Source organism: Halichoerus grypus, chromosome 3 (genome assembly GCF_964656455.1).
Source record: "Halichoerus grypus chromosome 3, mHalGry1.hap1.1, whole genome shotgun sequence".
In the NCBI taxonomy this organism is placed as follows: Eukaryota; Metazoa; Chordata; class Mammalia; order Carnivora; family Phocidae; genus Halichoerus; species Halichoerus grypus.
In genome coordinates, this window is record NC_135714.1 from 93,931,715 (window position 1) to 93,953,135 (window position 21,421).

The window sequence follows — 21,421 nt, forward strand, 5'->3', positions numbered from 1 at the left end:
CATGAGAGACGATGGACTCTGAAAAACAAACTGAGGGTTCTAGAGGGGAGGGGGGTGGGAGGATGGGTTAGCCTGGTGATGCGTATTAAAGAGGGCACGTTCTGCATGGAGCACTGGGTGTTATGCACAAACAATGAGTCATGGAACAGTACATCAAAAACTAATGATGTAATGTATGGTGATTAACATAACAATAAAACATTAAAATAAAATAAAATTGTCAAGACATAGAAACAAAACAAATGATGCTTCTTTGTTGGTAATCAGTATTTTTTCATGAAGATCTAGTAAACATTATTTTTAGAAGATATTTTGTCACACAGATATTGGTATGTTTGCATAGTTACTTTTGGAATCTATATATACAGAATGTATGCACTTTTTCTGACCTTATATTAGTACTGTGACCACTAGTACTAAATTAACTTAGCCACATGTTAAAATTTAAAATTCAGTTCCTCAGTCACACCAACTACAGTTCAGCTGCTCAATATTGGATAGTGGGGATATAGAACATTTTCATATTCACAGAAAGTTCTATTGCACAGTGCTCTTCTTGAACATAAGCAGTTGTGCATTAAAAAAACAACCATTTTCTGTGGTTTTTTTTTTTTTTTACTTCGTAGTAACTACTGAAATAAAATACTAAAATAAAAAAGGAAGAACAGAATAAAAAACTCAGTGAAAGGATTTGTTTCCCTACTATTGGTTTTGTGTCTTAGTTATTTATGATAGATAAAGCAGTGGTTTTAACTGTAGCTGAATGAACTGTGCGTTCAGTGCTCAGCTAGATGCAAAACACAGTGGGCGGAGCAGTTCCTGCGCCTGGTCCATCAACCGGTCTGTCTTCGTGGGCATGCAAACAGTGACAGGTAGTAGTAATCACAGCAGCAGACTCTAGCTTCTGCAATAACTGTATTTGCATAAATCTCATCCCTAGAATTAAGAACAGGCCTACTGAGAATCCCTAATTTTTAATTCCTTGGAATTGGAAGGCTGTACCAGAGAGACACAATAGAGAGACAGTACAGTAGAATAAAGGCCCGGAAAATTTCCTCCAAGATTGGCTATTTAATTTTTTTTCTTTATTGACCTTGTAATTATAGAATAAACTTACTTGATTGCTATAGAAATAGTGTTTTCTCCAAATTTATTTTTTTAAAGCCCTCATTTAATTCAAACAACATTTAACATAGGCTATACATGCTTATACGTGCTTTACTTCTGTTTATTCTTAATGATATAGTGTCAGCTCATCCAGAAATAGTTTGAATATTTCCTTGGAGTGAGAGAGGGAAAAGGCATCTGGAAATATAACGCATTTCATAGTTTAATCTTGATATTGGAAGAATCTGTCATTTGCCTGCTGTTGATTTCTTTTTTGTTTTTTTAGGTTGCTTGCAGTAGTTGAATGTGGAGAAGGTGTAGTTGCTAAAACTGCATTTAGATGGTGGGAATTCGTACGAGTAGGGTGGCTAATATGTGATAATGAGTAAAAATGGGTATTGATTTGGTAATGTGCATATAAATCTATTTTAAGTTATTCCTTCAAGTAAAAAGATCCAGTTTGCATGGGTAGCTATTGTTTAGATCTTTTCTCTACTTGGAGGCTAATTTAGAATCTAAGTAAAAACTATACTGAGTAGGGTAGGGGGAGTTGGCACACTATATAGCCCTCACAGGTAGGGCACATATTTCTAAAAAGTGACAGAGGACGACTCTAACTGTTGTACCTAATCTCCTACCACGAAAGGGTAGAAGTGATAGGTGTCACGTGTACAGCCGCCATCTAACTTGCCCTTTGCACCTGAGTTACAGATACAACACAAAGGAAGTGTGGTCTGGGATATACTCATTCATCATCACTTCTTCCATAAGCATTTACAGAGATCCGGTTAACTCTCTTGAATTTTTCTATTAAAAGTTTCTCATGTAATACCCTGAAATGAATTGGCAAATTGATAGAGATTACATAAATAGAGACTGCCAGGATATATAAGGGTATTTAGGTAAAGGGGAAATTCACATTAAAGGTAATTTTTCCTGTAGAAAAATGTCTTTTCTATAGAACCGTTACTTGAAAGGATTATCTTTTATTTTTTAAAATGTAACCTTTCTTTGGTATGCTTTGGTCTTAATTGGAAATGTAACTGCTGTGATAAAATGATTTAAAAAGAGATATACATGCTAATGCACCCAGAAATCAAAAATCTTGGCTCTTCTTCCTGGGATTAACGTTGATGTTCAATTAAAAGATAAACAGATGTTTCATAGATACCTCATAGCGATTATGCAAAGAAGAGAGATCTTTGGACATTCCATGTTACAGAAGTTTTATTTCAGATTTTCAAGAATCTAGTTCTCAAAAAAAAAAATCTAGTTCTCTAGTATTGATGCAGTGCGTGCTCTGAAATGGATACATTTTAAATATATTTCAGTTTCTGTCCGCTTTGCTGTCATGTCAGTTCGATACTCTAAAAAATTTAATCTTTCAAAAAGAGGTAATTAGAACAAATATCAGGATACTTTTACACCGACTAAGTATTGGATCATGAGATACTTCGAAAAAAAGCCTCTGTGATTGTTTTGAATGCTAAGGATTGTACTTTGTTTTAAGTAGTTTTCTTGGTTCTCGTTTCAGCTATGAAGTCTTACACTCCGTATTTCATGCTCCTGTGGAGTGCTGTTGGGATGGCGAAGGCTGCCAAAATCATCATCGTGCCGCCAATTATGTTTGAAAGCCATATGTACATTTTCAAGACACTAGCCTCAGCCTTGCACGAGAGAGGCCACCGCACAGTGTTTCTTCTCTCCGAAGGCAGAGACATCGCGCCATCTAATCATTACAGCCTCCAGCGCTACCCAGGGATTTTTAACAGTACCACCTCGGATGCTTTCCTGCAGTCCAAAATGCGGAATATTTTCTCTGGGAGATTGACAGCAATCGAACTGTTTGACATACTGGATCACTATACCAAGAACTGTGATATGATGGTTGGCAACCGTGCCTTGATTCAGGGTTTGAAGAAGGAAAAGTTTGACCTGCTGCTGGTGGACCCTAATGACATGTGTGGATTTGTGATAGCCCATCTTTTAGGGGTTAAATATGCTGTATTTTCAACTGGCCTTTGGTATCCTGCAGAAGTGGGTGCTCCTGCCCCATTAGCTTACGTCCCAGAGTTTAACTCACTCCTCACAGACCACATGAACTTGCTGCAAAGGATGAAAAATACCGGCGTTTACCTCATTTCCAGATTAGGGGTCAGCTTTCTGGTTCTTCCCAAGTATGAAAGGATAATGCAGAAGTACAACCTGCTGCCGGAGAAGTCCATGTACGACTTGGTCCATGGGTCCAGTCTGTGGATGCTGTGTACGGATGTGGCACTGGAGTTTCCGAGACCTACTCTGCCTAATGTTGTGTACGTAGGAGGAATCCTCACCAAACCGGCCAGCCCACTACCAGAAGTAAGGTTTGCTGAACTCCTTGGTAATCTTTTCTAAATATGAAGGTCAATTTATCAGCTTTGATTTTTGGAAGAGATGGGATTGGTTATTGTTGCAGCAACCAGTGCTGCTCTCAAAAGTAGCTAAGGCGGTAGAGCCTACTCTGAGGTCCCTTCCCTTGAGGATGCGCCGTTCCCTTGGAGCACGTTCCTGCTTTGATGGAGCGTTTCTACGATGCTGAGAGGCTATTCTGCCGTATGGTCAATAGACGGGCTGGGAAATAGACTTTTGATTAAGTAATAACTGTAGGATGTGAGGAGAGTGTAGTTAGCTTGCTTTAATGAGCGTAAGTGGTTTTGCTTTTAATTAAACACAGAGTTCGCTCTATTTTCTCCCAGATAGCACAATCACTGACTGGTCTCCATGTCTAGATCAGGTTCAGTGAAGTCAAATAAGCAGAAACCATGTGAAGAGAGGTTCTTCTCTCAGCAGTCATAGCCACTAGAAAGCTTATGTCCAACAAGAAAATGAGGTAGTCACTTCTATCAAACTCGGGAGCCAACTAATTTTTAGTAAGCAACTGTAACTGTTTTAAAGAAATCCTGCCCCATTGCAGGGTAATAAATAATAAATAAAGAAATCCTGCCCCATTGCAAATAAATAAAAGAAAGATTTTATTTATTTATTTGAGAAAGAGAGAATGAGAGACAGAGAGCACGAGAGGGAAGAGGGTCAGAGGGAGAAGCAGGCCCCCACTGAGCAGGGAGCCCAATGCAGGACTCGATCCCGGGACTCCAGGATCATGACCTGAGCCAAAGGCAGTCGCTTAACCAACTGAGCCACCCAGGCGCCCCATGCATAATTTCTAGTGGATACTGGCTTGACTTACCTTGTGGGCTTCCCTGTTCTTTTTTCCCTCTTTCGGCTTTTTGTAATGATTCTTTTGAAAATGTGCTTTTTATTTACAATGACCACTTTGGCTGTGCTGGTGAGATCACACACACACAGATACATACAAATATGGCATGTGCACGTGTTTTATATGTAGACCTAGATAAGTCTGTTCTCTGAAAACATCTTAGGCCATAAGTGTGAAGGGTCATTTTCATTTCAGTATGTCATTTACAAAGTTTTTCACCAGGGAGTATTTTGAAGGATGAGGTGTCTTACCCTTTCAGATATTTCTTACTCTGGTGAGGCTTTATATGCTTAGGAACACATGTGTTCCTACTGGGATTTCTCTAGTAGATTTGTCTGATACGATAAACTGTACCTCAGGGTTCTACAAGTTAGTTTCTCAAATGCCTGTATTATTTACAGGTCATGGTTGTGACACTAAAATAATAGGGCCTAGCAAGTGACCGTTTAGAACACATGATTCACTAATAACAGCTTAATTGTTAACTGCCTTGGTATCTTACACTGGAAATGGATTAGGTTTTCCAGATGTCTGGAAATGATTTGGCAGTGGGATTTCATTTCAAAACCTGGGATGAAAGGGTACAGAAAATTTCTAAAAGACACTTTTTAGGAGCTTTCATAATGTTTGAGCTCAGAGAAACTCTAGAGAGCATCTAGTTCAGTTCTATTAATTTAGTTTATCCCCCCCCCACCTCAAAATACAGAGAATAGGCCATTCATTTGTCACTTAGGAGATTCAGAGAGTTTGGATGTCTCGTCCAAGGCCATTAAGCTAGTTTGTGGCATAGTCAAGTAAAATGTGGATTATTTTGCTGTGATTGGAGATTTTGTCAAGATGCCTACATCTCTTGTTACTCATATCACTCATTTACACATTTATAGTGTATACAAAACTTCAGAGACAAATATTTCTCGGTTCTTTCTTTGATATCTCAAGGATTATGAGGATTTAAGGTGAGAGTCAAATTTTAAATCATGCATACTCTTACTTATGCTTTAGAAATTTAATAATAGCAATCAGCCAGAATCCAAATGCTTTTGATTACAAAGTATTTGTCTTGGCATAAAGTGAAGCAGTTGTGTGCCTTAGTAATACAATCATTTTTTTTTTTTTTTTAAAGATTTTATTTATTTATTTGAGAGAGAGAGAGAATGAGAGAGAACACATGAGAGGGGGGAGGGTCAGAGGGAGAAGCAGACTCCCTGCCGAGCAGGGAGCCCGATGCGGGACTCGATCCAGGGACTCCAGGATCATGACCTGAGCCGAAGGCAGTCGCTTAACCAACTGAGCCACCCAGGCGCCCCCTTAGTAATACAATCATTTTAAAATGCATGTTAGCAATGTGCCTACCTTATCATACTGTTTACTACCTGACTGCCTAGAGTGTGAGTCCTTAAAATGTGTCAATGAAGGAGAAGAGGTCTGGATTGGATCACATCTGCTCTATTATTGAAGGGCGGCAGAGAACATGAATATACATTTCTTTAGAAAAGAACTTTTGCCTCCGCCAGGAAGGAGGTCTGTAAACAGGTCCCTATTTGACTAGGTCCTTTAAGTATTAAATGTGAATGAAATAATATCTAACAGAGAGCCATTCTAGCTTTTAGCAGTTTTATTGGGGGGGGGGAATAATAGTACAACCAAAGAAGAGTACATTTACTTAAGGAGTCTATTCATTTTTAAAATTAACGTATTTCAGGTGATAATTTTTAAATGATTTCTCATTGACTGAAATGACCTGACCCTGCCAGGCAGCTGATCTCTCCCACTTTTCTGCTTCTACAGCCCCGAATTATTTTTGCACTTAATAGATTGTACTTTAACTATTGGTTTTTCACATGGCTCTCTCCCTAACTAGAGTGTGGATGCCTCAAAGGGTGGATCCTCTACTTAGTCATCTTTGTACCCTGAGTATCTGGAGAATGGTAGGAATTCAATGAGTGTTTAAGATTAAATGAACTGCATCAAATAGAAATAGTTGCCAAAAAAAAAAAAAAATAGGTTTCAGCTAGTACAACAATGTTAATATTATGGCCATTATCTGCTTATTTTTTTTTAAATGACTTAATGTGTGGTTTTATTTCATATTACACAAATATTAATCAAGCAGCCAATAGTCAGATGCCAAGCATTCTAAGACAAATTCTCTTGAAGATAGTTTCTCAGATTTTTAGTGTATCGAAGACTTGACTGCACAGTTTGTAAACAAATGCAGATTTTCAGGCTAAACTCCAGATTTTAGTTTAGTAGGATTGAGATGGAGTCTAGGAATCTGCAAATTACTGGCCAACTCAGTGATCCTGACAGGAGACAAAGAGATCGCTATGGAGTTAGCCATACCCTTATTTCTTATTTGAACCGGATAAATGGATAATGGGTACAACAGAATGAACATGGTTAGACAATCCAAGTAGGGGCAAGAACAAGCCAAGGTGCTTTAGCCTAGTTTAAGAGGTTCAGATTATTTTAAATTTATGTCCACATACCATCCCAGCCACTAAGCAACCCAACATTCCAGGCTAAGTTATACATAATGTTACTGATATTGACAAAAGATCATCATACGTTACTCAGTTGGTGAACTGAATGGTCTCTGCTGTGTCCCCAGTATGCACACGACCAGGGTTAGTAGCGTAAATCAGTTCAGCTGTTGCTGTCATGAAAAATGTTCTGGGGTGATGAGGTACTCATTTGGTATACTTCAGGGGTGCTTTATTGCCAGGCTAGTAGTATAAAGGGCAACTACATTTCACCAGTTGTGGGGACATTTTTAATTTAGGGAAACGGTCCTGGGGAAAGATACAGATAAGAGATAAACAGAGATAAGAAAAAGCGCGAGGCCAAGGACAGGGTCATGAAATACTCACTGTTTGTCCTTTTGTTATTGCCAGAACTCCCTCACAGAGAAGGGTTTTAGGGAGAATGAGACATTGAGCAACAGATTCATTAGATTAACTACTTGTGAGCTGATCAGGTTATGAGAAGAATAGCTCTGAGGAGCAAAACAATGGCTTTCTATTTTCAGTTTTTATTGATTTGCCTGGAAGCCATTGCTTACTATTACATATGGTAATGGAAAGCGGACTTCCCCAATCATGAGTGAAGTGTCGAGCCTGAGAAATGGGACCAGAGTCGCTGGGGCTAACAGACTTGATCCAGGATTATAGCAGATGTGGAAAATTAAGGCCATTTTAATACCATGTAACATATAAATTATGTTATCATGAAATATAAAGCTAGAGATGGGATTATAACCATTGTACCATGTTGATCAAAATGTCCGCTTTTAAATAAGTGTCATTTAATCAAAATATATATCCTTCATAGCTGGTTCCTTATTTTAAATACCAATCACTCACAAAGAACTTTGTAAAATGTCTTCTTCTATATAGTACTTCTGTGCTGTTGGTAGCTATGTGGGGATCAGAAAATTGATAACTCTAATGTTTGGAAGAGACTAATGATTTCATTCCAATTACTAATTCTGAGCTTAAATAGTTACTACAACATGGTAGCTGGGCAGAAAGGATAGATTCACTATGGGAACTCATTCACATAAAATGTTGTTGCAGGTATTTCTTGCAAAAGTTTTATAGGTTGATCATATATTTTGTCTTTATTTTGTGGTGAGAAACCAGATTACCTTGCTAAATGAATCTGTCCAGGAAGTAAATCGGGCCCTGTTAAAACCATCAATAACTTAGTGTTCACCTCACTGATAGGATAATTTTCTGAGCATCCCTGTAGTTTTAAAAAGCTTATCAGTTGCTTCTGGAAGCATTTTGGGTTTACAGAGATTCCCTGATATGATAGGAGACCCAAATATAATTGGAGTTGCAGAGTCTGATATGATTTTTAAACACTCTCCTCCCTCTGCTATTACGTATTTAAGCTTTAGAATGCCCTACAGAATTGTTCGTTTAGAGATTAATTCAAACACTGGCCATGTCAAGGGAAATATTTTTAACCGATCATCTTTACGAATTATAATTTTCATCATTAATTGCTGCTGGTACTAGGTTTTTGGTACAATATTTATCGCAAATGCTCTCATTCTAAACCAAACAGTTCTGTTTTTGAAATTAAAATCTCTACTGTCAGTTGAGTTTGCCAGACCAACTCCTGAGTGCAGATTTTGACGGAGAGCCTGGAGCTTCTGAAGTCAGTGTCACTGGAGACAAACTACCTAATTCATAGTTTTGTTTATGGAATTTTTTTATACCAACTTTCCAGGAGCTCGTGGCAGAAGTAGCGAAGTGGGAAAACATGGGCTTTTTCAGCCAAATGGTCTTGACTTTTAATCTTGGCCTTAATAGGACTCTTGGATGAGGGCGTCGGCCTCACTTAAGTGAGGATGGCAGTGCTTACCTCGGAGGGCCTGGTAGAGGAGAGCCAGGGCAATAGCCGGTGGGGGCAGTTCTTGCCTTTATTATTGTTTTAGTAACTCTTGTCATTTAAGATGAGCTCTAGGGGCGCCTGCGTGGCTCAGTCATTAAGCATCTGTCTTTGGCTCAGGTCATGATCCCAAGGTCCTGGGATCAAGCCCCGCATCAGGCTCCCTGCTCCGTGGGAAGCCTGCTTCTCCCGCTCCAGTTCCCCCTGCTTGTGTTCCTTCTCTCGCTGTGTCTCTCTCTGGCAAATAAATAAATAAATAAGATGAGCTCTAATTCCTGAATCACTCTCCCTTGCTGTTTTCCACATGGCGAATAGAATGGTTTCAAGGGCGAAGGAGGCATGCGGAGGAAGTCTCTATGGCTTCTGCTCTACTTATTTTAGGAGTTGGCACTTGGTCCTTCTACTTCTGTCTTGGGGATGTTTATTTCTCTTTCCTTCATCCTCTCTCTCATCCTCTTTCCCACGGAAATAGAAGGAAGATGACGAGTGAGATGTGTGGGCATTAGCCCATCTGACTGGTAAGAAATTAGCAGAAGCAGACAGGTAGGTATCTTTCTCAAGGGTGAGAGTTATGGGGTAGCTTCATGGTCCTCGGGAACGCTGGCTTCTTTAGGCTCAGTGATCTTGTCTGTGGTGTTTCAGTCTTTTACATGGAGGAGCTGGGACTCTAGCCCCTGTTCTGCACGCTCTACCCCTGTCCGTTTTCCTACCTCTGTGCTCTCCATTCCTCAAGGAGCTTAGGGCAGATAAATGGCTGCCCGCCTTCTAGCCAGAGACTCTCCTCACATTCTCCTCCACACTCAGACCCTGTAAACTAACCCTGTTAGATGAGATGACCTGGAAACATAAGGAATAAGATAAAAATAAATTGAAGGTTTTCTTCTGAGATCTAGAATGCAGACTCAGCAACCAACCCCAGTCTTTATCTTGACTTCTTTCTATGTCTCTGTATCTTGCCCCACTTGTATTTACTCTCCTCAGTATTGTTTAGATGAGAAGGCCTTGACATTCTTGTTAAAACATGGGTTGTAGGGCCAGTTAGTGGGTCTGGGATGGGCATACTAATTTGCGACAAGTGCCCAGGTGATGCTGCTGCTCGTCCGAGGACCAACCGTACTTCGCAGACAAGCTGTGTGATCTCTAAATTCTAACTATATTATGTAATATATTTTGCATGAGAATCAATTTCTTTCTGATCATTTTAGGTTTTCTCTCTTCTAGACATCTAGGCCATCATGAGGAGCAAAGCCAGCTTGACACTGTCTTTTTCACTGCAGAGTCCTTGTAGAACTCTTTCATGGGTGGGGCAGTGAGAAGCTTTTGCATACCACAGACGGATGGCCATTCATGAAAGGGATAGATAGCTATTTTGTTATGCATCCAGTGCGTGTTTATCGGCAGCCTAATATGTACCAGGCACTGGGCTAGCGATATTAAGTGCAAGTCTCAGTTTCTCTGTGCCACTTAGACTGTAAGTGATTAATAAAGATGTAAATAAATGAATAAGATCCATAATTTCAGCACTAACGTGTTGTGAAGGAAACCCACCAGGGTGCATTGATAGAGAAGAAGGAGTCTTCTCAGGAGATAAACTAGGGCCTTACGAGAAGTTGGAGCCAGCCATGCAAGGAGAACATTCCTGTCAATGAACACAGCAGCGCAAGGTACATTTTGAAGACCTGAGAAAGTTAAGTGAGGCTGAAGAGCTGGAGGCAAGGGGCTAGGGCAGGGTGGCTCAGGGACATGTTGACCACTGAGCAGAGATCATCTCACAGAAGGCCTTATATGCTCTAAGGGATTTGGGTTTTATTCAGTGAGTTTAAATATGCTTGCATCTGCTTTTAGAAAGAATTGCTCTGGTTGCTTTGTGGAGAAATACTGTTAGAAGGGGAGAGAGAAGACAGGAGCATCAGCTGAGTGAATGTTGCCTTCACTCAGGAGAGAGGTGGGCTGGTGAAAGGGATGATTCCAAGTATATTTGGGAGGTAGATTTAACTGGAGTGGAGTTGGGTGAAGGGAATTCTAAAAAAACCAGCAGGTTTCCTGCTTAAGTAACTAGCAGAAGACATTTCCTTAATGGGAAAGCCTGAGGGATGAGTGGGTTGTTAAGAGAAAAGACACCGCTCAGTTTGGGCATATTGAATTTGAGAAACAGGGGATCTATGAGTACAAATGTCAAATTGACCTTTGCAGATATGAGCATAGAGCTGATAGGAAAGGTCAGGGCTGGGTGTTCAGATGTGGGGGTTATCTACCAAAAGACTGAACTAAAGCAATGGGAATAAATGAAGTTACTTACAGAGAGGTGTGGAAACAAAGGAGGACTTTGGTTTGAGCCAAGCACACACAACCATGTAGAGGCTGTGTAAAGGGAGACAAGTCTTCAAGAACTCTGGGAAGTCATGACCTAGGAAGTGAAGAATATTCAGGAAAAAGTGGTGTTTTAGAATCTAAGAAATAAGTGTTTCAAGAAGGGACAGTCCACCAGTTATCACTACTGCTGAATTAGGTTTTCCAGGTGTTAGTTGGGGACATATACAGGTGGTCCTCGGTCACTGGACAATTTTGGTGGTTTGCTGAGTAGAGAAATAGCAACAGAACACTAAATTTAGGCTCTCCTTCAACATCCTCTTACATCTGCGTCAGCCGAGTGGTAAAGTTGAAAGAGCACTCACTAGGAACCGGCAGGATACATACATCCAACGTCTCCAGCTAGGTTCTTGGGAAGATCACTTTATCTTTCTGGGCCCGTTTCTTTATTCCTAAATTGTGGTCAGGTCAGTGGGTGGGGACTGGGTTAGTTTGTAAGTTTCTTCTGCTTCAGTGATGGTGTGAAATAGAACATTTTGAGCACCGTACGTTACAATACATACATTACAATACAGTTTGTATTCTTGAAACATTTTGATTTCGGGTTCAGTTATGTTGACAGAACCAAAGTCAAGCAGACCTCTCTGTGTAGCTGTGGTCTCAGAAATAGTTCATGAAGGGGGAAGCTTACAGGGGATGGACGGGAAGAGCTGTAGAAAAGGATTTTTACAACTTATAGGTAGTGAAACTTTGATTTTCTAGTAAATCATAGCAATAATTAGAAACAGTATTAAGATAAGTAGTTTTTGACTTATAAAAATTTATGATTAAAAATTCAAACCATCGTTTGGTTTAATTTTATACAATACAGAAAATGCTTCTTTTCAGAGAATATAGTTGAATTACCTCTTCTGTTGAACAATTATTTTTTTCTTGAACTGTAATCTTAAAGAGAATTTTAAGCCATATACAGAATTTGATTTCTTCTCACTTGAAATATTCTTTCAGCTTTTTATGATGGATAATCTGTGAGTAGATTTTGCAAAATGTGTTTCTTCTGAAAGGCAAAAATTGAAATTATAGGAAAATGCTTAAAGCCTTTGCAAATTGGATTTCATTTTGGTAAAGTTCATACTTAGTTGAGTCTTAGAGTAGTTAAAAAAAAAAAAAAAAGGAACTCGCCCCCCGTGCTGCCAAAGCTCAGAGGATAAAAATTTGGCTTGGTTAGAAATACGTAAGATTGAGAATAACCAATCATCTGAGGCACTTAATACTAACCTGTTTTTTATTACTATGCCTACCAAACAATGCATTTGGTTTTTTGTTTTGTTTTGTTTTTTTGAACTTACAGTTATTTCAGTTAAGCCTTAGGTAATTTGCTTCATAAATGAAACTTCAAATGAGATCTGTTTACAGGATTTTTACCATTTAAAGGGTAGAAATTTATACAGACACATGTAATTTGGGTCACTTTTCTGTTATGAAGATAGAAAAATCTCCATCATTTTTAGCTATTTAGAAGTGTTAGGTGTTTTCAGGAAGAGGGTGAGGTAGAGAGTGAAGTTATTTATGTACTAGATGATGCACAACTTTTTTTTTTTTCAGGTGAATGCAGAAGAGTTCATTTTTTCAAAAAGTTTATGGGTTTCCTATAATAATGTTTGAATGTAGATAGTTTAGTTTATCTCTCTAGACTTGCTTAGTAATAAAGTGAAAGTGTTTTTTTTTAAATTAGCATGATTTAATGGAGCTCCATATGTAATATTTATGTAATAACGTGAGCTCGACTAGTAAGTGACTTAGGCCAGGCGTATTTTCTTTTAGTCGAAAGAGCTTTTCAACAGAGTTGACGAATACTACAGAGCTATTAGCTTTATTGACATGTTATGTATAATTGCTGTTTATATTGCTAACTTTTCTTCTTTCAGCTGAATAGGCCTCAAAAGTTTTGTATCCAGTATTTGAGTACTTTTGTTTTTCTCTTTTAAAAAGTCAGTATTAGGCACTACTGGTTACTACCAGCTGAAGCCTCACACAGCTGTGTGTTTAGCATTAATCATGCTGAGAATTGCTAATTAGAACATCGAACTGGACAAAGCGTACCCAGTGGAGTTGATACAATACCATTTTTGTTTGAAAAACATAAATAAATAATCTTTGCACATTACTAGTTTCATTAATAAGCATTTGTGTCGAGTATGTAAAGCAGGCAATCTTTAACAAAATGTTTTAACCTGCTAGGAATAATTTAGCAATATCATCCTTTCATCAAGATCCATAATCTCTCTGAAATATGGCCAACCTTAGTAAAAACTGTCAAGTTTACATGCGGCCTTTCGATTTCTCTTTCTGTTCTTCACTTTCCTCTTTCTGCTCCCTTTCAGCAGCCACCCCCGACCAGCCTGACTGCCCCCCCTCCCCGCCCCCCAACACACAGAAACTTTCTTCTGCTCTCCTCCCCTGTGCTTTGTTTTTACGCCGAATCTGAACCCCGGTGCCAGGAACCCCTCTGTAGCCCCTCAGTGAACCTTACTGTGGCTCAGACTGCCTTATGTTTCAAAATCCCCGTCTCCTTTTCTTTTATTAAAACCGCCTTGTTCCTAAATAGCCGATTCAGTGAGCTGAAGCGAAGATCAGGTCCGAGAAATATGTTTAGTGCTGTGTTAATGGCCGATAGCAATTTAAAGTATTACCTTTCTAGGAGTAGTGAATATTTTATACTGAAATCGGAGGTCTAGTGACAGTAAGACATAAGTCAGAAGAATCACTACCAGTAGCGTTATTAGTCTGGTTACTAAAAGGCAGAGGCAAATGGGTCCAGAGGATGAGGAGCACGCTCTGGGTATCCTTCATATCGGTTCCTGTTGCTCACTCATATGGGTGATTATGCTCTGAAGGGTTCAGACTGTTCCTAGGGAGGAGAAAATGCAGCACTTTGAGCTTTTCCAGAACTTGATCTCACAGTCGTTGTGAGTTCAGAGGTAACAGGACTGCTGGCAGGCCTGACATGGTGCTCGTACAAGGCATGCTTAACCCTCTTGTAGACTGGCCTTTCCCTTCTCTGGTTTGGGGATTAAATAGGCCAGACAAGTAATAATACTACATTGAGAAGCTAAGGTGTGCAGAAAATATTTAAATGCATTTTGAATGTTTAAATGGCACAGATTTTGTTGAAAATGTTTCCTCATTGAGAAATACGCGTTTGGGGAAGTACTGAGGTCGTGATCATCGGAAATTCAACAAGGGCACACTTGTAGTAGTGTCATTGTTGTTAGTAACCTTTGTAGACTTTGTAGATTACCTCTGCTCCGCTGACTCATGTGATCACAGCCGTGTCCCTGCGTAGCACAAGTGTCCTGGGATTCCAGAGACTGGAGTGTGAGTCCCATGTCTGCCCCTTACTAGCTTTGTCATCACGAGGCCTGCCCACAGTAATTTCTCAGGTGCAGTTTTCTTATTTATAAAAGGAGAAGATTTTTGTCTATATAAAAAATGTTCACTAAACATCAGTTTAAATAATATTTGTAGGGATCTATAAATTATAGAGCGTGATATAAAATAGAGGCTTATTGAAGTATTATGTGGGGACTATACATTATGAATTTTAAAAGATGTATCATTTACCTAAGATGCACTGCATTTTTAAGAGAACATTTAGTGGAGATCTGAGTTTGGGTGCCATTTTTTCTGCTAACTCCAATTACAAACAGGCTTTTTTCTGGCAGTCTCATTTATCTGGATGACAACCAAGAGCTGAAAAAGCAAGTCGAAAAGACATATGAGAAGCCAAAATAAATGCCCAGATGTCCAGGAACTAAAGTTTGTTATACCTGACTAACGGTTGATAGATACCCTTAGGTCTTCTCCACCCCGAGTTAATTTCTCTCTCATTATGTCCAGTTTCTCTCTCCATTATGTCTATTATGAAACAGCTTGGGTAAATGTCATCCAGTGTTCTGGCAGAGCTGGTGGCTACCCAACGCGAGGCCAGGCGCCAGGACCCCTCTCCTCTTGGGCCACTTTTTCTTTTTTTAAATAAAATTAATTCACTTTACAAAATAATTTTTTTGCTTTGCAAAGTAACTTCAGAATATTGATAAATAACAAGCTCTGCTCACACATTTAAAATATACTTTTTTAAAAAGTAATCTCTGCACCTAATGTGGGGCTTTAACTCACCACCCCAAGATCCAGAGTAGTGCCTTTTACCAGCTGAACCAGTCAGGCGCCCCTAGATTTATTTTTAATTCATGCTTTCAGGAAAAGTAACTTTGGAAAGCTTAATACTCACTTTTAAATGACAAATGTATAAATGACACAAAATCACACTATTTGAGAATGTGTAGAATATTTTGGAATATTTTGAGCCAATTTCCTTATTTTATGAAATTGGGGACTGAAGTTCATCTTCTGAAGATCTTGAGAGGCAAGAAACCAAGATGAAGAGTTGCCTGGGGGCACCTGGCTGTCTCAGTCATGTGACTCTTGATGTCTGGGTTGAGGGTTCGAGCCCCACGTTGGGTGTAGAGATTGCTAAAAAATAAAATTAAAAAAAAAAGAAAGAAACACCTTGTATATTTTATTCTCAAGCCCATTGGAGATTAAAAGAGCAAATAAATTTTTGAGATAGGCATGCTGAAAACTGAAAAGTGACAATTTAATAACTTGACAGAAAAAGGAGACCCTTCCAAAATAACCATAGGAAGAGTATAGCATAGCCCTCTGGGGCCGTTTAGTGTTGTAGATGCTGAGGCCGTCTCTCTGTTACACTGACACAAAATATAATTGGGTCCATGTGTTATATATTCTTGGTGTAATCAAGGACAGAAATGCATAGCACCTTTTATAAGTACTGTCACTAACAATAGGCCTTAGCTATCATGTAAACCGCAGGACCCAAAATGATGCAGTTCACAACAGGCTTCACATAATTGTGTTTGTACTTAGGTTAAGGGATTCAGAAATACCTCATGGAGATAAGCCCAGTTAATTCATTTGCAAAATGAAGTGTGGGCTAAAATAACCTTTAGAGTTACAGGCCAAAATATGTAACCTCATATATCCCTCTATCAGATTAATATTACTATGTTTTAAAACTCTGCCAGATTTCTCACAACCAATTTTCCAATCGGATACAAACAGTATAGATTTAGAATGACATGTGGTACTTGCTTTATTCACTTAAAAACATCAAAAATGCTTTTATCATTAAAATAAGACTTAGAAACTTTTAGGTCATTTATTTGTTTATTTAGCAAATATGTGTTGGGCACTTTCCTAAATCCAGAGACTGCATTAGCTCCTGGGAACACAGGATTTAGCAAAACGGTCTTGTGTCCTCAAGGAACATAAATCTGGTAGGAAAACAGATATTAAACTTCTAATCACATTAAATAACATTTGGAAGTGCTATGGAAATGACAGGCACCTGGAAAGTTTGGCATTAGAACCTAAGGATAAGGAACGGGGTCCACTAAGAGCTTTTCCTCCGAGGGTCCTAAGAATGTCCCACTGTAGTTTTTCTGGATCTGTGCTATGGAAATGCTTCCTGGGTAAGACCAGCGCCTTACAGCAAGACCCTTTGGGGCAGCCAGGACTAAAACTCCTTGAAAGGAAAAGTAAGGAAAACCCAGACTAGGCAGATTTTGAGGGGCAGTCACCTGTTTTTCTCCCCCCCTCCCCCTCCCCTCCATCTCTCTTTTCCTGTCTTTTGTGGTCATTTCCATAATTTATTGATGGTCACCATGTATGAGGCAGTATGCATTCTCCCATTTTAAAACTCATCTCTTTTGACAGGGAGCAAGAACCATAACCTAACCCTAACCCTAACCCCAACCCCAACCACTGAGGCTAACATTTTAGATCATTCTGATTTTTGGTTCATGCTAAATGTTCTCTACTTATTGGAAAGTTACTCCCTCCCACAAGCTGCTTGTTTGAGTAATGAATTCTCTTTTCCATTTTGCAGTTTCACCCAGTTTTAAAGGTTGTCTGTCATCAGCGCATCCATGCTCAGGTTCAACGGTCATTCTTAGATAGCTCTTAAACCACAGAGGAGTTTTCTAGCTTCCATCCGACGTGCACTGAGGATTTCTAGGTCTCTCAGATCCTTTCTAATCTGATGAGGATCTCGGCTGAGAACATTTATTCATCCTTAGAAAATGCCCAGTCCTCTTCATACCTGTATCTTTGATTCATTCATTCATTCACTTATTGAACAATGTCTGTTGAGTGTCTGCCATGTGCAAGGTACTCCGTTAGGTGCTGTGAATGCAGAGTAAAACCTCATAGTCCCTAAAACTCCAAAGGATCTTACATGCAATCTGTGAAGTTTTATAGCCCGCTGGGCATCTAGTGCCAGTTCCAACTGCGGAAGAAAAACCCAGGTGGAAATGAAGGATAGCAATCTCTGGAGCTCTGCCACCCTCTTTATCAGACTCCCTTCACTCATTTCATCTGTCCATAAATTCTGTCACCAAATATTTATTGAGGTTAGGTGTTGTTCTAAATGCCATGGCCAAATAGTATATTAACCATGCCCTCCATTCAAGGAACTAGAAGAGCTCGCCACCCCGAAATCTGATGTTGGGGGCATTCTGGCGTCCCTGGCTCTTTGTTTAACAAGGACTTTCATATCCCCATTATGCCTAGGCACCCAGTTGAGACCAAGAGTCAGAATGAGATCTCGTGCTCAGAAAATGGTCCCGGGAAAGGCAGCCTTGCTGGTCTGTAGGTAATTTGGAATGATGAATCTGTGCCCTGTGATCTTTCCCATTCCTTCACTTTACCTTTTCTTTGTTTATGGTTCCTTGACTTTCACTTTCAGAAACCATCTTTGTTGGAACTGACCTACGGAGGCCTCCTGGTACCGACTGGGCACAGACTTTAACACAAGGCAGACTTGTGTTTTAATTGTGATTTCACTATTACTAGTTTTAGGTTATTGGGCAAGTTACTTAATTTCTCTGAACCTCAACTTCTTTATCCATGAAATAAGAAAAATAATTTGGTTGTCAAAATACACAAGGTAAATTGTAAGTACCTGACACATGTAGACTTAGTTTCCCTTGGTTGCCTAGTGTTGTTTCCCAGAAATGGTTGGTGGGAGGAAAACTGGATCACAGGTAAACATTGAACTGGAATGGAGATAATGGATGCTTTATTGGAGTCATGAAACACAAAGTGTTGACTTTACTTTCGTGTGACCTTTCGTGCATTTTCCCTTTCACTATTATCATCTCATAGATGGATAATTTTCATATAAAGAGATATTAGAAGAGAAAAATTCCTAAGAATTTTTCTTAGAAGAGAAACATTCCTCAGGTTCCCACTTGTGTAATATTTTTCAAGAATAAAGTTATAGTTGTTTGCTCCAGTAGATATTAGCTGCCATCCAAAGTAAATAGAATATTTTTTAAAAATAGTGTTAAAGTAAAACAAATGTATGGGTCATGTATTGCTAGATTTTTTTTTAAGTAATCTCTAAGCCCCAACATGGGGCTCAAGCTCATGACTCTTGAGATCAAGAGTCGCATGCTCCACGGCCTGAGCCAGATAGGGACACCTGCATTGCTGGATTTTGTTCAATTCAAAGACCTATCCTAGAAAATATCACCAAAACGATAGTCTCACCTTAAAAGTGAAGGCTTGCTTTTTGTGACACTTTAATTATTGTTGTCAATCTTAGAGTAATTTCTGTGGAGAAATTCTGCTAAGCTTTTGATGTTGCTATGTTCAAAAACCTGACAGGCAAAATCCAAATTTAATACCTAAAATAAATAGCCTTTCGAAAGGCTAAGGATGAAGTTTGAATTAATAGTTTGTAATGAATCTTTGTCAACTGATACTCAATTGGTGACAAAGAACCACACAAGGCCTACTGTTGGTGGAATTGCTATCTTCATAGATAATGTTATCTTAAAATACATTATTATTAATTTATTCCTTCTCATTCCTCCAACCATCTAAGATATCTGTCCCTCTTTGCTCAATCTCACTTTGTTTATATTTCCACAAACAAAGCAATACTTGAATTGGATTGTATTAAATTTTGGTCTGGTGACTGTCCTATATGACATAATCCTAGGTTCTAATTCATGCAAGTGGTGAGAAAGTTATTTTAGTCATTTCTAAAATAATAGGTCTATAAATTTTTCATAGTATAAAGTTAATTAGAAAGAAAAGAAAGAAAGAAAGAATGTTTGGTGTCTACAAATTTTGATGGTTGCTAGACAGAGGCTTGTTCATACACATTTAGATGAGGGGTTACGATAAGACCCAAGAATATTGATAGTATTTACTGATTCATAAAATAAGGGATTAACCATTGAAGTATATTGATAGAAAAATGAGAGAGAAGGGAAGAGAAAAAAATTATTAGGTTGTTTAAAGGACTTAATTTTTTTAGAGCTGCTTTATAGTCACTGCAAAATTGAGTAGAAGGTACAGAGATTTCCCATAGATGCCCTGCCCCTACCCATGTATGGCTTCTCTCCCTGTCAGCATCCCCCACCAGTGTAGTATGTTTGTTACAATTGATGAACCTACATTGATACATTATAATTACACAGAGTCCATAATTTACAGCACAGTTCATTCTTGGTGTTGCACGGTCTTTGGGTTTGGACAAGTGTATAATGATATGTATTCATCATGACCGCATCATGCAGAGTAGTTTCACTGCCCTAAAAATTCTCTGTGCTCCACCTGTTCGTCCCTCCTCACCCAATCTCTGGCAATCACTGAGCTTTTTGACTGTCTGTAGTTTTGTCTTTTCCAGAATGTCATATAGTTGGAATCATATAGTATGTAGCCTTTTCAGATTGATGTCTTTGACTTAGCATTATGCATTTAAAGTTCTTCTATGTCTTTCCATAGTTCAGCAGCTCATTTCATTTTAGTGCTGAAAAATACTTCGTTGTCTGTAGGTACCACAGTTTATTTATTCACTTACCTACTGAAGGACATCTTGGTTGCTTCCAAGTTTTTAGCAGTTACGAATAAAGCCGCAGTAAACATCCATATGCAGGTTTTTGTATGGACATAAGTTTTCATTCTCTTGGATAAATACTAAGGAGTGTGTTTGCTGGATCATATGCTAAGAATATATTTAGTTTTATAAGAAACCATGAGGTTGTTTGAGTGCCTGTACCATTTTGCTCTCCCACCAGCATTGAATATGAGTTCCCATTGCTCCACATCCTTGCCAACATTTGGTGGTGTCATTGTTCCAGATTCTGGCCCTTCTGATAGGTGTATAGTTGTACCTCCTTGTTACTTTAATTTACGTTTCCCTGATGACATATGATGTGGAATATTTTTTCATATGCCTATTTGTCATCTGTATATCTTCCGTGGTGAGGTGTTGGGTCAGGTCTTTGGCTCATTTTTAAATCAGGATATTTGTTTTCTTATTGTTGAGTTTTAAGAGTTCTTTGTATATGTTGGATAACAGTCCTTTATCCTATGTGTCTTCTGCAAATATTTTCTGCTACACTATGGCTTGTCTTTTCATTCTCTTGAAATTATCTTTCACAGAACAGAAGTTTTAATTTTAATTAGGTTCAGTTTATCCATTCTTCCTTTTATGGATTGTGTCTTTGTCATCATATCTAAAAAGTCATCACCATACCCGAAGTCTTCTAGGTATTCTATATTATCTTTTAGAAGTTTAGTAGCTTTGTGTTTTATGTTTAGATCTGTGATCCATTTTGAGTTAATTTTTGTGAATGAATGCTGTAATTCTGTGTCTAGATTCACTTTTTTTGCATGTGGATGTCCAGCTGGTCCATTTGTTCAAAAGACCGTCTTTGCTCCATTGTATTGCCTTTGCTCCGTTGTCGAGAATTAATTGACTGTATCTCAGTCTATTTGGGGGCTCTCTTTTCTGTTCCATTGACCTGTTTGTCTGTTCTTTTGTCATTACCACACTGTCTTGATTACTATAGCTTTATAGTAAGTTTTGAAGTCAGGTAGCATCCTCCAACTTTTTTCTTCTCCTTGAATATTATGTTGGATTTTCTGAGTCTTTTGATGTGCCATATAAACTTTAAAATCATTTGTTGATATCTGCAAGATAACTTGCTGGGATTTTGATTGGGATTGCACTGAATCTATAGAAAAAGTTAGGAAGAACTAATAGCTTGACAATTTTGATTCTTCCTGCCCATGAACATGGAATATCTCTTTATTTATTTAGTATTTCTTTGATTTTTTTCATCTAGAGTTGTGTAGTTGTCCTTACAAAGATCTTGCACATATTTTATTAGGCTTATACCTAAGCACTTCATTTTTGGGGATACTAATTTAAATGATACTGTGTTTTTAATTTCAAATTCCACTTGTTCATTG

The 21,421-nt window shown here is 38.6% G+C and overlaps 1 protein-coding gene across 2 annotated transcripts in view; it reads left to right on the forward strand.

Annotated features, from left to right (window-relative positions):
- UGT8 (UDP glycosyltransferase 8) overlaps window positions 1-21,421 on the forward strand; it is an 86,198-nt gene that overhangs the window by 32,709 nt on the left and 32,068 nt on the right. For both annotated transcript variants that reach the window (XM_036073695.2, XM_078069176.1), the window contains exon 2: window positions 2,642-3,465. In XM_036073695.2, the coding sequence (XP_035929588.1) occupies window positions 2,644-3,465 (822 nt within the window). In that variant the 5' untranslated portion in view covers window positions 2,642-2,643. The remainder of the gene's footprint in view (window positions 1-2,641; window positions 3,466-21,421) is intronic.